A 15,788-nucleotide genomic window follows, 5' to 3' on the forward strand; every position below is an offset into this window, starting at 1 on the left:
TAGAATCCTAGAGGTAAGGGAAGAGTGGATTTTATTATTTCTCTTTTGAAAGCATAAAACATCTGCTTTAACATATGATTATAAGGTATATTTACTTGTCTATCTAAAATTAGGTGAGTGGAGCCTTCTTTTAATAGAAGAAAAAATTCTAAGTCAAATTTGATTCAATTGAGGCAATAATTTAGCCATTGATCCAGACTGATTACTCTGTATTTTAAAAGACACACATTACATTTGCTCGCTAGACATTTTCTTCATATTGGTTAAGTTTTAACAAATTAGTATTCTGTTTTTATTGTTATTTTTAACTTAAAAAGAACTCACTATATCTGGATGTTGACATGTTCTTAAAATTGAATAATGAAACAGATCAGGTCTAATTTAAACAAACATCTAAAAATAAATCAAAGCATAAATACATTCTGGATCACATATTAGGAAAAACTGTTTATGACTCTTGTTAGGAATAAGAGAAAAAATATAAAAGGATACTGTTTGTTTAGTACATTTAAACTGCCAATTTTGAGTAACCTAATTTCTCAGGAAAATATTTTAAATTATTTTAAACAATGGCAAAACAAGTCAATAAAGAATAGCAAACATCGTTATTTTCTAACTAGCTATATCAGTACCAGGCAGCCAAACAGTTCTGTATAGTTTATTTCCTTACAACATCTTAAAGTTGGCTCATGTTTTTTCCTACTTAACATAAATTAGCCTGGACATACACAAATTTAGTAAATATTATGGTATAAATATGTATACCTATTAAAACTTTAGCATAAAATTTTAGCCAGAATATCATATTTTAAAATGTACATTTCAAAACTATACAAAACTATATTTAAAATTAAAGAAATGTTAAACCTGGAATAGATTGCTTCCACAAAGTTTCTGGGGTCTAGTCTCTATTGGTGGGTAAGGAAATTTTCATAGGCAACAATCATCACAATTTTTGTATATTTGCCAAAAATAAATGCTTTGCATGCATGCTTTTCTGTGTGTGTGTGTGTGTGTGTGTGTGTGTGTGTGTGTGTGTGGTTTAGTGTACCACAAGGACTAAAATGGGATTCATTAGTAGCACATAATATATAAAAATCTGTCCCTTTTTTTCCATATTAATTTGTTCCTCTTACAGCCATTATAAAATGATCACCTGAGTAAACTCATGCAACATTGCCAGCAAAGTCACTTGGTTAAAGCTTACAACTCTAGAACTCCCTCCTGCAGCTTGTCCTAGATTCACAGTTTCCATTTATCTGAGGGGTCTCAGGGATATTATACCCTTTATTATACATGGTTAAAATTCATAATTTTATGAAATTATGAGTCATATAAACCACAGAAATTAAATTATTCAGGGATTTACTTTTCTTGCCTGTTAAAAACAGGTTTACAGATCTGGAGATAGGCATAAGCTTTGTAAAGCATTAAAGAAAATGAAGGATAAGAAACCTTAAGGAACTAAATAAGCTTTCTTATCCGAAGGTATACCTAACTTCTCATGTATAGCTTAATTACTCTAAAAAATTCTAAAATGTCCAAATATTAGACCAAGTATAGCCTTTGAAAGGGAAAAAAATAGAAGCTGTAGACTGAAATGCAGACATGCTTACCACATGACTCAGGCTGGAGACACACAGCCTCCTAATCAAGCAGCACAGCAGGACACAGACACCCCCTCACAGGTGACAAATGCCAGGTACAAAAAGGGAAAGGAGTGCCCTTGCATTGTATGCCATTCTAGTCCCACGGCCCTAATCATTAGGTAGAACAAAGCAAAAACTCTAAACATTCTCTACAACTCAACCTTAAATTTTATGTTTTTCACTGCTGAAAAAGTTGGTATTAGCCCTGCAAATACAATTCACAGTTATCCAACTTGGTGTGTTTATAACACCAACGTCCAAGACAATAGACCCCATGACAACCATGTTAAGTAAGAACCTGGATGAGCCCAACTTCCAGTGCACTACTTCATAAGTATTGAAGGTATAACAATTCATCAGACCTCAATACAAGATTAGAGAACAGAACATTTAGCAACTTCATCCATTATCTTCCTATTTTTATACTTTCTTCCCTAAAAGTAACTGTTTCAAAAACCACTTCTGCCTTATTTAGAAAATGAAGCTGTACATCAGAATGTCTTAATTCCTGGTCATACACAGACAAAGATATGATGAATATTTTAATTCATCAATGAGTTTAAAAATCTATCCCAGGGACAAAGGAACTGAAAATCACCATTATCTTTCATTTGAACTTAGAATAATTTATCCAGTGGAAACTATAAACACAGTAACTATATACAATATAAAATCAACTCTAAACACTCATCATACATAAAAACATACAACTAATATGTGCTGCAATTTGTGTTTTTCTAACAATGATCGCTGGCTTTGCTATTTGTTGGCATGTAAATATTTGGCAGATAACTACCAAGTTTCTATAAAAAGTTTAACACTGAAATAAAATAGGAGATACCAAAGACTTTGGAAAAATATTTTGGGTAGTGAGAAGCTTGTTGTGAGAAAGTCTATCCATGGAGTTAATTTCTGTAAATTTGGCAATACATATCTTTGACCACTGAAAATGAATTTGAGACCTCTGAACTATGAATTATGAAAATAAGGCTAAAGGTTTTTGAAAAATAACATTGTTTTTAAAACATGAATAAATTCAGAACTGCTAATTGTTTTTTCCTTTTGTGTGCATAGGCACATATTTAAACTGGGGTGACAGAAAATAAGGGCTTCTAATAAAATAAGAAATGGGGAGGGTTAACTCTCCAAAATCAATTACCAAGTTCTTAAGCTAAAAAATCATTTTGACTCTTTATATCTGTCTCCTTCCATCAGAGTTAAGATAATAAGTTGACTTAATAATTTCATCAGTTAATTTAAACCAAAATTCTTCACGGAATCTATGATACAGAATGAATAAACAGATGTTGTCTAGGTTTATGTGTATCAGGATTTTGGGATCCATTCCCTCTGGGGCTTCAGGAGTGCATATAAATCAGTCCTTCCTCACACCCCAGTGAAAAGAAGACCTAAGTTTGGGTTTCAGATGATGAATGTTGAGTACTTCCTGCAGACTTTGAGTCTATTCAGACCTGAGTGACTCATATAAAAAGTGTACTCTCTGACATCCAGGTGAATTAGGGGACAACGAGTAAGGGCCCGTTTGACTCCTTCATACACTTTAAATAATCAGAAGCTCTGGAGGAGTGAAGAGAGGCCAAAGATTCTGTTGTTACTGGGTTAACTGTATAAATGATGCCCAGAAGCAAAGGTTGCACGTCTCCTCCGTATCCCAAACCATAATTTGCATGGAAATGAAAATCAGGTGCATAGCAGAAGGGAGAAGAGGTCATATATATTTTATACTCCAATGCATACAAAATTGATATTAAAATATCTCCCACTGATATCTTTGCAGAACTCACTTATAGTAGAGCTCAAGGAACACCTATCTGCACTCCATTCAAAATGTGTCTGGATACCAACTCCATCAATCACTAGCTGATCTTTAAAATATACAGATTTTAAAAATAAAATAAATAAGGACTAGTTTTTAATCTATTAAATAATACAGCAAACTTCAGGATCATCATCAGTGATTCCAACTTGAAATTGTCTTGTCTAACCTAGAACTTTCCATACAAAGCTCTGTAGCTTTTACCCTTCACAGCTAGATATTTTAGGTTGGATCATGCTGAACCATCTAAAGCTAACTAGAGATAATATCTCTTAAACTACATGTAAACTAGCTTTGCATGAATTGCAATTTTAGAGTAAGTCTCTCTTCTCATGTTGGAGGAACTTCCACAAAACAACTTTTCAAAATCACCATTGTCTTCATGACAGGAATGTTGCTGTGGTCCCTTCCCCTCCATCACTCCCTGCTCTGTAAAGGACTACGTGAAAGTCTTTCAGAATTATAGCAAAAGCCATGCTTTTTCTCTAAAATAACTGTTTTTTTTTTTTCCTAGCAAACATCATGAATTATATAAGCAATAACACTTCCCTTTTTCCTTTGGTTACTTTCTAGAGGCGAAGAGTCAAATTATGCAACATAGTTAGTTTCCTATGGCTTACATTTCTACATTTCATTAAAGCTCCTTTCACCATCTTTTATTTTAGCTCTTATACTCCTTTAGTCCTTGTTGATTGTTTTCATATTTTATCGCATGAATTCCTAGAAGTTAATTTACATTTTTTTCCAAACAAAAAAGATATAAAAAATGAAATAAACAAATTCTATTTATATTTAAAGGTATCTTCTAAAGAATCAAAAATAGAAAATAACTGAGCAGAAGTTTTCCACATTGCAATGTTAGCCAGGATTTATCTTTCTTTGAATCACATATTTTATATAAGAAAATTTATAACAATAAAATGAAAGCTCTTCAATTACTATTATAGAGATGGGAGATCTCTATAATTATCCCTTATCTAATTACATTTAACAGTGTTAATGATATATACATAGATATGTTCATTGTAGTATATTTTATAAAAATACAATATTGAAAACCAGTTAGTGTATATAATCAGAGGATTATTATGGTACATCTACATAATAGCATACTGTATAGCCATTTAAAAGAATGAGTCAGGTTTACATGAACGGATAAGGACTGATCCTTACATGAAACAAAGCAAGATCCAGAATGGTTTTTACCTCATGTATAATTTTGTGAAAAGGGAAGACTTTGGAAATGTTTTAATAGAAAACAGTGGTTTCCTGTTGGGGGTTGGAACTAGGTGTTGGGAAAACAGGGAAATAAGGCTGCCTTCTGTGTCTGTGTGTATAGGGTGTTAAAGTATGCACCATATACATGAGTATATAAATCGTGGCTGAAGTATCCAGATAATAAAAGATAAGTAATTCAAGCAATTCCTAAGAGAATGTGTTCATCTTTCTGAAAGGTAAATAGGAATCCACATCCATAAAATATAGACAGAGCAATAGGCAGGAAGCTAGGGGGAGACCTTGACAAATCTCACTCCATTCTCCCAACATCAGCCAGTGGCCACTGATCTAAGAGGAAACAGATTTAAAAAAAATAGAGAATAGTCTTAGGAAAGAGTAAGAATCAGAGCATCCTAAAATCAAGCAATAGATTAGACTCTGAATTTGGAACTTCCAGAGCTGTGAGTCAACACTGGCATCCAGTCTTTTCCATTAAACTACTTACTACCAAGTAAGAAACCACTGACCAATAAATTAAAACTACAAGCGTATATACCATTTGACCCCATATAAAAAAATTGCCCAGCAGAAATACTAGAAAGCAGGCAAAACAACATTCTTTTCAACATTACACTCAAGGTTATTTTAGAATGACTTGTGTTAGTAAGAGATTCAAAGCAACATATGTGTCTATCAATAAGAGACTGGTTAATAAATTATGTACAGTTATAAATGGAATACTATGAGTCCATAAAAAGTAAGAAGGCCTTTCATGTACAGATGATAAAGGAAGACCTTTAAGATGTACCATTTAGAAAATGAAATAAGGTACAGAGCAGTATATATAGTAGGCTTTCATTTGTAGAAAACAGATCAGGAATCTATCCATAAGTATTTAAAATAATTTTTAAAGTCACACAATACTTATTTCTCTGAGGAAGATTATTTGAGGAAGTGAGTGCATCTTCTCTTACAAAATAAATTAATATTTTAGGAAGATTGATGGGAAAAATTTTAAACCTACACAAAATTGTCAAGAAAGGAGACAAGTGCCTGATTGTGGTAGGGGGGATAGTAATAAATTTAAGCCATCAGAGACATTTTTTCTAGCCCTTTCTTCTCCCCCACAACAATGAAGTTCCAATCCTGTGCTGAATATCTTTCTTACCATAGGATGTTGCAGGGAGTCACTCAATATTACTGATTATCACCTAAAATGCATGCAGTTGGTTCAGCTGACCCAGAATGCATAGAATATGAGTTCTACAGATAAAAAGCATCAAATAGAACGTTGGATATTATACTCGATACAGGAGGATGGGTGGATGGGGAAGTTGATCAAAAACTTTCTAAGTAGCAGACAGAATGTTGTTTTGGAGATGGGAAGTGCCTGCTTGGTCCTGGTTTGCAAGGCATGGGCACTTTCAAGCAGCACATACCTGTGGCAGGTACATGAGGGCAGATCTAGCTGCTGAACTTGCAAAGACTAGAATGCTTCCCTTTCTTTGGCCTGGTCTTCCAGATTGGGAGGTACTAACATTTCTAATCTATAAAGATTAAGGCCTGCCCAGATTAAATTTATGAGGGGAATCTCAGGAAATTAGTGGATCTTAATAGTATTATTATAAAGATCAATTCTAATCAGGGGAAAGAGAAAAAAAAAAACAAAGTAATTTCTGTGAAACTGAACTTTGGGGGCTGGGGAGATAGCTCAGTCGGTAGAGTGCTTGCCTTGTAAGCACAACGCCCTGGGTTCGATCCCCAGCACCACAAAAAAAAAAAAAAAAAAAAAAAAAAAAAAAAAAAGAAAGGAAACTGAACTTTGAAGACACAGACTCAAAAGTTACCTGTATGAAAAGGTCAAGTTTCTTCAACACAGCTTTGAGTTTAGAATCTGCATTCCAAGACCACTCGAAGTGACTCAAAGTACATGGTGTTCTTAAAGGAACTTTCAAGGGAAGTGGCAGTTGAATAATTTTGGTCAAAAGCTTCACTTCCTAGGGATTTGGGGATTCAGTTGAGTGCTGAATATCATTATAAAATTAGCTACTGCCTTGCTTTTATTCCTTTCTCAAAAAAAAAAAAAAAAAAAAAGAAAACAAAAGAAAAGAAATCTGCATTTCTTACCCCAAAATTCTAAAAGGAAGCTAACAAATGTAGGAGAGTGAACCATGTTCAGGTTCCTTAAGATGGCCTGAGAACCCAAATGTCTCACAAATGAACAGTGGATCCCATTCCTAGACTCCCAGTTACACCTGGGGTACCTAAAATTGATAGGTATAAAAATATTTCTTTATGTATAAAATACTAATTCCTATTCAACAGAAGTTGCTGTTGACTATAAGTAGAAAGTCACTCACTAAGTAACCTATACATGGGGAGAAGCCTACATGTGGCCTTCCAAGCTGATACCAAAATTTCTAATTTAAGGGCTGGCAGGTAGATATCTTAGTGATAGAACACTACACGCAAGACCCTGGCTTCCACTCCAAGCACAGAGAGAAATAAAATCTAATTTATTCTTGATTATTTTAAAGAGAATATTCAGAATATAAATAATCAAAGAAAGATAAAATCTATATGATTTTGTAACTAGGGCAAAAGTTAATAAATCATGTTCCTTTTACAAGACAATTTCTGAACCCAGATACAAGTAAGAAATTGTATGAGGAAAATATTTCATTTACTTAACACCACTCTGATTAAACTGTCTTTTCATCAGAAATGCAGAAATAATTCAATAATTTGCTCATCATTCTTTCAAACATTCAGAATCATTAGTAATTGCATTACCCAACTAAAATTATTTGACAACCCCAAAATAGTTTCAGAATAAAGTACTATTTCACAGTCCCTATGTTTCACTAATCTATGTTTAGCTAAAGGGGATAACAATCTAAATTTTCACTTCATATGGCATTTGTACAGCTGTAGCCTTTACTAAATTTGGGGATAAGATAGGAGGAAATGAGGTTCAGAACTAATAAAGCAAAGTGAACTGTAGGTGTAGGTTTTACATCTCAAAATCCTTAGCAGAAATATAACAAAACACCTGCATTTTCCCTGATCTTTAAGGATAAATGATATAAATCATCCTAATTCATACTATTTCCTTCACAAACCACAAAATGTTCACTGACAGCCAAAGAACTCAGAAATTAAATAGCTTTGTTGAAACCTGGAACTAGTGATATTTTGAGTTTTTCTTCACAACTCTAGAAAGTGCTTTCAAAAACAACAAAAAAATACTATTTTCATAAGCCACATGTAGGCCCAAATCTCCAAGCAAAGAGAAAGTCAACCATACAGAAAAACAGCATCTAAATCCTACATGTTCTTTTCTCCCTTGAGGAAGTTCTCAGATGGAGTTTAGAGCTACAATGCACCTTGGAAATCTACTTGTATGATAAAAACAAAAAAACAAAAAACAAAAAAAAAAACTGTAGCTAAAAAACGTTAGCTAGCTAATCAGGGATAAAAGTCAAAGTTTGAACTTAGGTGTCCCAAATTATCTACTAAAGAATTGTTTCTATAGCATACAGAGCTTTCTAAGATAAAATACACAAGACCTGAGAAATCTCTATTACAGAAGTATCCACACAGTAGGGGGAGACAACGGTTAATATAATTAAAATGAAATGTGCATTAAGAAGATGGAAAGTCAAAGAACAAAATAATTACAGAGCAAGAAACAGATATATTTTGTGACAATTTCCAAGTGATTAAGGTGCTGTGTTGTAAATATGTAATCATGAAGTACATGAACATAATAAAAAGTTTTACTTGACAATATAAAGAACAACATTAATATTCAATAAAAGGAAAGTCCATGACAATTAGAAAATCAAATTTTGAGTTTTGGTATGCAATAGATCTATTTACGAGTCAAGAACAGAAAATAAAGAATCAAAGAATAGAAAGAAGTCAACATTATGAGCTTAAAAAGAACCATGAAAATACAACCTGCCTATTTCTGGAATGGATCATGCTTTTCCAGCAGGGTAGGAATGTTGGGACAGAATGTTGGGTGGTACAGGCAGAAAGCAGGAAGACGTATTCTATGCACGTTTGGGTAGCACTTCTGGTCCATCCTTCCATAGAGGGAAGGGATGGAAATTCCCCAGCTGATTGTGGATTTGTGGCTTGACAGAGTAAGCCAGAAGGGATGGTTTACCAACCATAGCATACCACATTGTTAGTATTTTCAGAGATGTCCAGGAAAAGGAGGATAGTAAGTAAAAATGAAATTCATCACGCTTTGTGTAGAAGTGTATATCTGACCCATGTGACTGTTGGGCTTAAATGTCTCATAAATGCTCAACCAAATGGAATAGACAGTCATAAAAGGGTCACTGCACTAGGGCATAAGATCTAATAAATAATATAATGAGGGTACTACTGCCCCACCCACTTGTGTACACACCTAAGAAATAACTGAGAGGTTCTGAGTATAGGTGGGAATTGTCCCTTTTGCTTTACTGTGCTGGTTTTGTTTGTTTGTTTTTGTTGTTGATGTTTTTGTTGGTCTGGAGATTTAACTCAGGGGCACTTTATCAAGGAGTCACATTCCCACATAATATATATATATATAGATATTATACTATATATATATATATATTTTTTTTTTTTTTAAATTTTGAGACAGTGTCTCACTGAGTTGCTAAGGGCCTTGCTAAATTACTGAGGCTTGTCTTGAAATTGTGATCTTCCTGTCTCAGCCTTCAGAGCCACTGGGATTACAGGCATGCACCACCAAGCCGGGCCACTGTGCTGTTTTGAAGAAAAATTCCAAAGTGAGTCATGAGAAGGAAAGAGAACCAGGGCTCCTTTGATGAGGAAGAGAAATTGCTCCTCATGGAAAAGAATGCTGAGATTATCTATGGGTCAGAAAGTCAAAAATATATATATATTTTACATTAAATTTCCTAAAAGCTGTTTGGAAAAATTTTTAAATAGATAATCCATTACTAAATTTAATTGTTACAGAATAGCAAGACATTTTTCCTGAAAAAATGTAATAACAAGCTTATGATTTCATAATGGTTTTCTTCAAAAATCAATCAGAAATATTCCATTCATCCTACAAGCCTCTTTTTAGTGCTGTCCTACCCTTTGAGCTGACCTCTTGCCCCCACATTCCTCTACCTGTTTATATCAAAACAAAGATAGGTAGAACTCTGAACTGACATTTGGACCATCTAAGATTCTGGAAACAAAATACACAGGAAAACAAATAAATCTCTGAATTTATTTGTACAACCTTGCCATCTTTAATATTAATGGTAAAAAACAATTTGGACCTTTCTAATTTAAAGGATTTTATTTTATTGAAACACAGAGGACTTGGCAAGAATTTTTAATTTGGGCAACATAAATGCAAAAAAATTCATAAATCATGGCTAACAAATGAAGATGCACAGACAACACTGTTTTCAGTAGCAGTGTTTCTTTATATTTAACTTTACTGAACACATACATGGTATGTACTCAGTGCCAAACACAGTTTTAAAGTACTGTACAAATTATAACTCTTTCAAACCTTGGGATGGTCTTTGAGGTATGTACTATTTGGGGTTCATTTTAGAGACAAGGAAAATAAAGCACAGAAAAGTTGAATTACTTGCCCAAGGCCACACAGCTAAGAAGAGGTGGAACTGGAATTCAAATCCATGCAGCCTAGCAACAGAGTGCAAGTCCCTCTGCATTATGCTGGCTTTCAGACTTTTACCAGATCAAAGATAAACTGCAATTTTGCAAAATCATCTTACACATTTTTCTAGTATTACCATTTCAAATAATCAACTCATGCCCTGTTGCATTTTTCTCAGAATCTTGAGGGATAACAAGAGGGAAAAGACAAGTAGTATAAAATACAATATTTGACAACTTAGCATTCTTGAAGAAACAAAACGAAGGCATAAAAATAATAAAGGTGTTCTGTAACTGATAGGAAAGCGCCTATGCAGAAAGTAAAACCCTAGGAAATCTCTTGAATGGTTAAATTTTGTAATGCTTCTGTAATTCTGAATGGTTTCTGCACTCATTCAAACTTAGAATTACCAAGCTAGTGCATATTGAACAAAATTTGATTACTCTATACAGAAAAATAGAACAGCTCCTAGAAGTGCTTCCTGGGGAATTCCATATCAACGAACCTCTCAGATCTGAGAAGTGTTCTGCTTAGAATTCTTTTAGCACACCTGGCAGAGAGAGCCTGTGTGCCCCCAATTGGCTGCCTTTGGGAAGGTGCACTCCACTGCTGTCCAGGGCATTCTGCCAATGCAGGCTTGTCCTGGGTGGGGTTGGGAGACTGCACCAACCTCAAGGCATTTCAACGTTTGATTTGGGGAGTTTCCTGCAAATTACAGCAGCAAAGAAGGAAGAAACTATCTCCATTCCTGCAAAGAGACCTACCATTTTCATTTGGGAGGGGTATGTTTATATATCAAGCCAAGAGAAGGATCCTCTCTTCGCCCTGTGGATACAGCCTGGTGGTCCCTCAAATTCCACACCTGTTGGCCTCTAGCTGTGCAAATACTTCTGACACTATGATATAATTGGCAGAGGGCTAAATTCTACCAGGTATTATCCTTCTTTTTGACCATTTATCCTTTAAAACTGAACAGACTAATCAGTAGAGGCACCTTGGCTTTGCCTAGTTCTTTCATTTACTGGAAATTGGAGTTACCATCATTTTTCTTTAACAGGAGGCAATGGATCAACTGTGCAAAGGGCCTATCCTAGTGGTTTGCACATAGTAGGTAGACAAGAATTAGTTCCCTTCACCTCATCCCTGACCATAGACAGCAAGCTATGTATGCAATTAGAATCAACATTTGACTCTCATTTCCCCTCCTTCACAAAGCTAAGGATAAACATCATACACATTTTTAAGTTTAAAAAGCTGAGGGAAGTTCTGCCTTTCTTGAACTTAAATTTACCTGAATCCCCACACTGCCAATCCATCTCTAAGGTAGGTTCCTCCACTACCTGTTTCAACAGTCTTTATTCATCTAAGCTTTCTTTGTTGGTGATAAAGTCTATGTCCCAATGTGAAACAACTCAGTTCCCATCATTTCACCATATGTATAAATCTAGCATAGCACACTAAAGGTGCCTCAGAAATTTATTTCCTCTTTTGAGGGTTTTTTTGTTGTTTTGCAGGAAGATTGGGATATAACTTTGAGATCCAGATCTAGGTAAAATTTGGGAACAAATTTCTAATTTTTTTTGTGATGTGGCTCTCTCTGACTTTTACCATTAATATATCCATTTTTATCATGGAAAAAACAGAAATCAGTGTTCTGATTTAATAACTTTTACATGAGGTTGATTATTTGCAGAAATTAACGAATAATGCTTTTCCAGAGGGTTTTTTGTGATCATATTAGGTAGTTTGTTTAAAGCATTGTCAATACAACCTCTCTAAAAAAAAAAATTACAAATGGGCCATTTCATACACAGCTATGCTGAGGATTTTATAAGTACTCTAAGATTAAAAGTTTATTTAGTGTAAATACAGTCTAGACTCATTATCTTACCCCATTTCAGAGCCTGGGGCAAAGAAAGGTATAAGCTTGATGAAAACACAGGAGATGGAGATGTTGGGGACAAATGCTAAACTGAGCATCTTAGGTGGCTCCCTATTAAAAAAAAAAAAAAGCTGTCACCTTAATACAGGTGGTTCAGGTTAGAGAGGGGCAGAATAACCAGTTGGATGCTGCATCTGAAAACCCATGTCAGAACTGCACAGTCAAGACTTGCTCAGAAATTATGAGCTCTTTGATGTGAAGAGTGAAGCAATAAATGATGGTAAAAAGCCCACCTCCCAGCCTGATACTCACGTTGACACTGTCCCCAGGACTGGCGAGCCCAGCCCCAGCAGCAGTCAATTCTCCCACCATAACGACATAGGCCAATAGATGACACTATTTGCCTGGGCCACCTACCAAGCAAACAAACAAAAAAATTACAAATAAACAAAGACACTCTTAAGGTTAAAACTAATTTTCTCTTTGTTATTGTTTTACATCACGTCTAACAATTTTCTACAAACTTCTTTCTGCCTGCAGAAATTTAAGGTTAAAACACCTTCTTCACAGAAATAGTTCTGCTATGATCTAATTTCAAACCTCAGACAGTGAAACACACACCCCTCACCCAGTGCACAGGGATAAGGGAATGAAGGGGGAGAAGATTCTTTCTTAACTAGAAATAGCACTAGCTAAAACCAAGAATTCTTGGGGTTGCCATTCACAGGGAGGTTTCTGAAGCTTGAAATAAAACAGATTCCTCAAAGGTTCACACCTGTTATGGGGGCAGGGAGCCAGTTTTGACTGATTCATTGTAAACTAAAAAAATATTAAATAATGTAGGACATGTCAAAGAAGAAAGAATTTTTACTATATGAATGGCAGATGGGGGAAGGGGCAGAGAGGAAGAGAGGAAGAGAGGGGAAGAGAGGAGAGTCCTCCAAAATCAAATGGAACAGAGTTCTCCTGGAGATATAACTGGAAAAAAAAGAAAAAAAGAAAAAAAAAAAAAAGAAAAAAATGTACTAGAAAAAAAGTCTAAACAAAACCAAGGAGAGTTTAAGGTGAAATTGACATCTGAAGTATCCTGTGGCTTGAAACTTGCCTATATCAACAACCCATATTATTTTCCTCTCTAAGGTAAATAATGCCTAAAGAAAATATGCAATTTCAGGATACAAATTTATTCACTAGATCACACTTTGGGATGTTATTTGCTAAATTGTTCCCTTAAATGACTTTTTTTTCTCCAGGAAGATTAACATTTTAAGTGACTGTTTTAGACATCTTTTAAAAGCTACATTATATTGTGTGTGCCTATCACATGGCGTATTTTTTGTTGTAAATGTGTGTGCAAGGAATACATACCATACTCAAATGTAGGCAAAATATTGCTTTAAAAAATAAAATAAAAGGCCTAACCTCTGGTTGATACTCATTTTTCCTTAAACTCTTCTTAAGCTTTTCAATTCCCTTTGCTTTACCTGACCCCTCTACCCCCAGGCCCAAAGTACAAAATAACCCCCGACTTTCTATTTCCTCTGACCAGGTGGTAAACAAGCTTTTCTCAGCGCTCCGCTGGTTCCCCTCTGTTTCCCTCCAGGTACAAGAAAGTCAATCAATCGTGCGATTGATTCGTTCTGAGATTGCAGGTAAAACAGGTGCGGCATCTTCAGGGCTGCCAGAGACGTACCGAGGCGCGTGGGGATGGGGGGCGCTTTAGGAGGGCGACTGGATGGTGGAGTGGCCCAGGGCAAAACCTCTCCACTAGGCAGCAGTGCTCAAGGTGATCTGGTCTGTACTCTCAAGGAGGTGAGGGACCGAGCACGCCCTCCTAACCAACACTCACACTGTCAATCCCTCGCACGCACACCAGAGCGGATCTCGCTGCCAGGGAAAGGGCGCCGAGCGCAGCAACCTAGGGACCCGCTGAGTGACAGCGGAGACTGAACCCGGGGTTGTAGGAACCTGTCAGAGCACGCACTAGTCTGGCTCGCCCGAGTCTGAGGATCTGTGCGGTGTGAGCTCTCACCCTCACTCTCTCTCACACTCACATACACACGCGCGCGCGCACACACACACACACCCGGGCACAGGCACACACGCACACTCACACGTAGTGTCTCACTCTCAGTTCTTATTTTGAGACCCTTCCCTGGAGAAGACCAAGTGGGGAGACAAACAGGTCCTGGGAACCCAGTCGCTTCCTCGCCCCCTGTCTTTGTGTGAGCAGCCCTGACAGCTCGGAGCTGTGATTTCATCCTGGTCAACTGGAACTTTCCCCACTGAAGCGTCGTATAAATCCTGAGCGAGTTCCCGGGTCAAGGGATGTCCCGGGCGTCACCTCTACTTAGGCGGGGAAACCTCGCCCTCAAGCTGAGACCCCAGTTTCCAGCCTCTCTTCTCCCCAACTCCCAATTCCCGAGTCCCCAGCGGGAGTGAGCCGCTCGCCCCGCGGCGGAACCGCCCTCTAGTAGCCTGGACTCGAACGCGGCGCGACCTCTCCAGCCACTGGCAGGCCCCGGAGAGGCTCGACAACTACCCTCCCGCGAACCTGTGCGGTGGCCCAACTTCTGGACAGAGAAGTAGCTTCTCTCACTGCGTTAACCCACGGGGAGAGGCGCCCCAGAACCGCGAGTGTGAAATTAGCGCGGGAAGGAGAGGGCGCCCCCGGGCCCAGCTCACCTCCCGTCGAACTCGGCGGCCGTCTGCAGGTAGAGCGAGGACAGGAGCTCCAGCGCCAGGGGGAAATTCATGTCGGGCGGCGAGTCCGGGGGTCAGAGTCGCCGCGCGCCGGGAACAGGTTGAGGTTGCTGGGCGCAGGGGAAAGGCTGGCTCTCCTCCTCCGCTCCCCTGGGAAACTGCGAGTCGCGGAAACCCCCTACCGCCTCCGCCGCGGCTACTACTGCCACTCTGGGAGGAGAGAGGCGCGACGCGCAGCCGGAGCAGGTCTGCGGCGCGGCTCCGGGAGCCCCCTCCGGCTCCCTCCCCGTGAGGGGAGGCGCTGCAGGGGGAGCTGCACCGCTCGCAGGGAGGGGCGCGAGGGGCGGGAGGGGCGCGTGCGCCTGACTCCCAGCGCTCCCAGCTTCGGCACAGGGTGGGGGCTCTTTGCCCCTCCCAGGGGCCCAGCAGCTCCTGCGGCTCCGGGGCGGGTGAGCTGCGGGAAGGCAGCGTCTCTACCCGGCGGGCCAATCGGGGCGAGCCCTAGGCTGGTAGGAAAGTTGCAAACCCGACCTGGGAGAAGGAAAACAGGGTGCTCATCAGGAAAGGGCGAGTCGGGAAGGAAAAGGGACCCGAGGCGTAGGTGCGCGCTCCGCGGGTTTCGCCCGAACAGGTGGTGACCGCAGTGGAGAACCATAGCTTTCGCCGGAGGGCAGAGAAGCCCAAGAGGAGAAAGGTTTGTGAGGCTGGAGCTGAGCAGTGCCTGCATTTAGTGAAACCACAGCAGGACTTGGACAAATTAGGGAAGGCAAACTCCGGGAGTTTGCTTCTCCCGCAGAATTGGCAAAGGCATATATATTTTAAAAATTTTGTAACCAGCCGAAGGAGATG

The 15,788-nt window shown here is 38.3% G+C and overlaps 1 protein-coding gene across 2 annotated transcripts in view; it reads right to left on the minus strand.

Annotated features, from left to right (window-relative positions):
- Positions 1-15,344, minus strand: part of Npnt (nephronectin) — a 70,655-nt gene extending 55,311 nt beyond the window's left edge. Inside the window, exons 1-2 of one of the 2 annotated variants that reach the window (XR_007110507.1) lie at positions 14,922-15,341; positions 12,549-12,649 (exon numbers count right to left, since the gene is read on the minus strand). Coding sequence is in view for 1 of the 2 variants with exons in the window: in XM_047566541.1 (XP_047422497.1) it covers positions 12,549-12,649; positions 14,922-14,992 (172 nt within the window). In the remaining variant the exon portion in view is untranslated. Of the gene's footprint in view, positions 1-12,548; positions 12,650-14,921 lie in introns of both variants that reach the window. The other variant, XM_047566541.1, reaches the window with a different exon arrangement.
- Positions 15,345-15,788: the final 444 nt, after the last annotated feature.

Source organism: Sciurus carolinensis, chromosome 10 (genome assembly GCF_902686445.1).
Source record: "Sciurus carolinensis chromosome 10, mSciCar1.2, whole genome shotgun sequence".
In the NCBI taxonomy this organism is placed as follows: domain Eukaryota; kingdom Metazoa; phylum Chordata; class Mammalia; order Rodentia; family Sciuridae; genus Sciurus; species Sciurus carolinensis.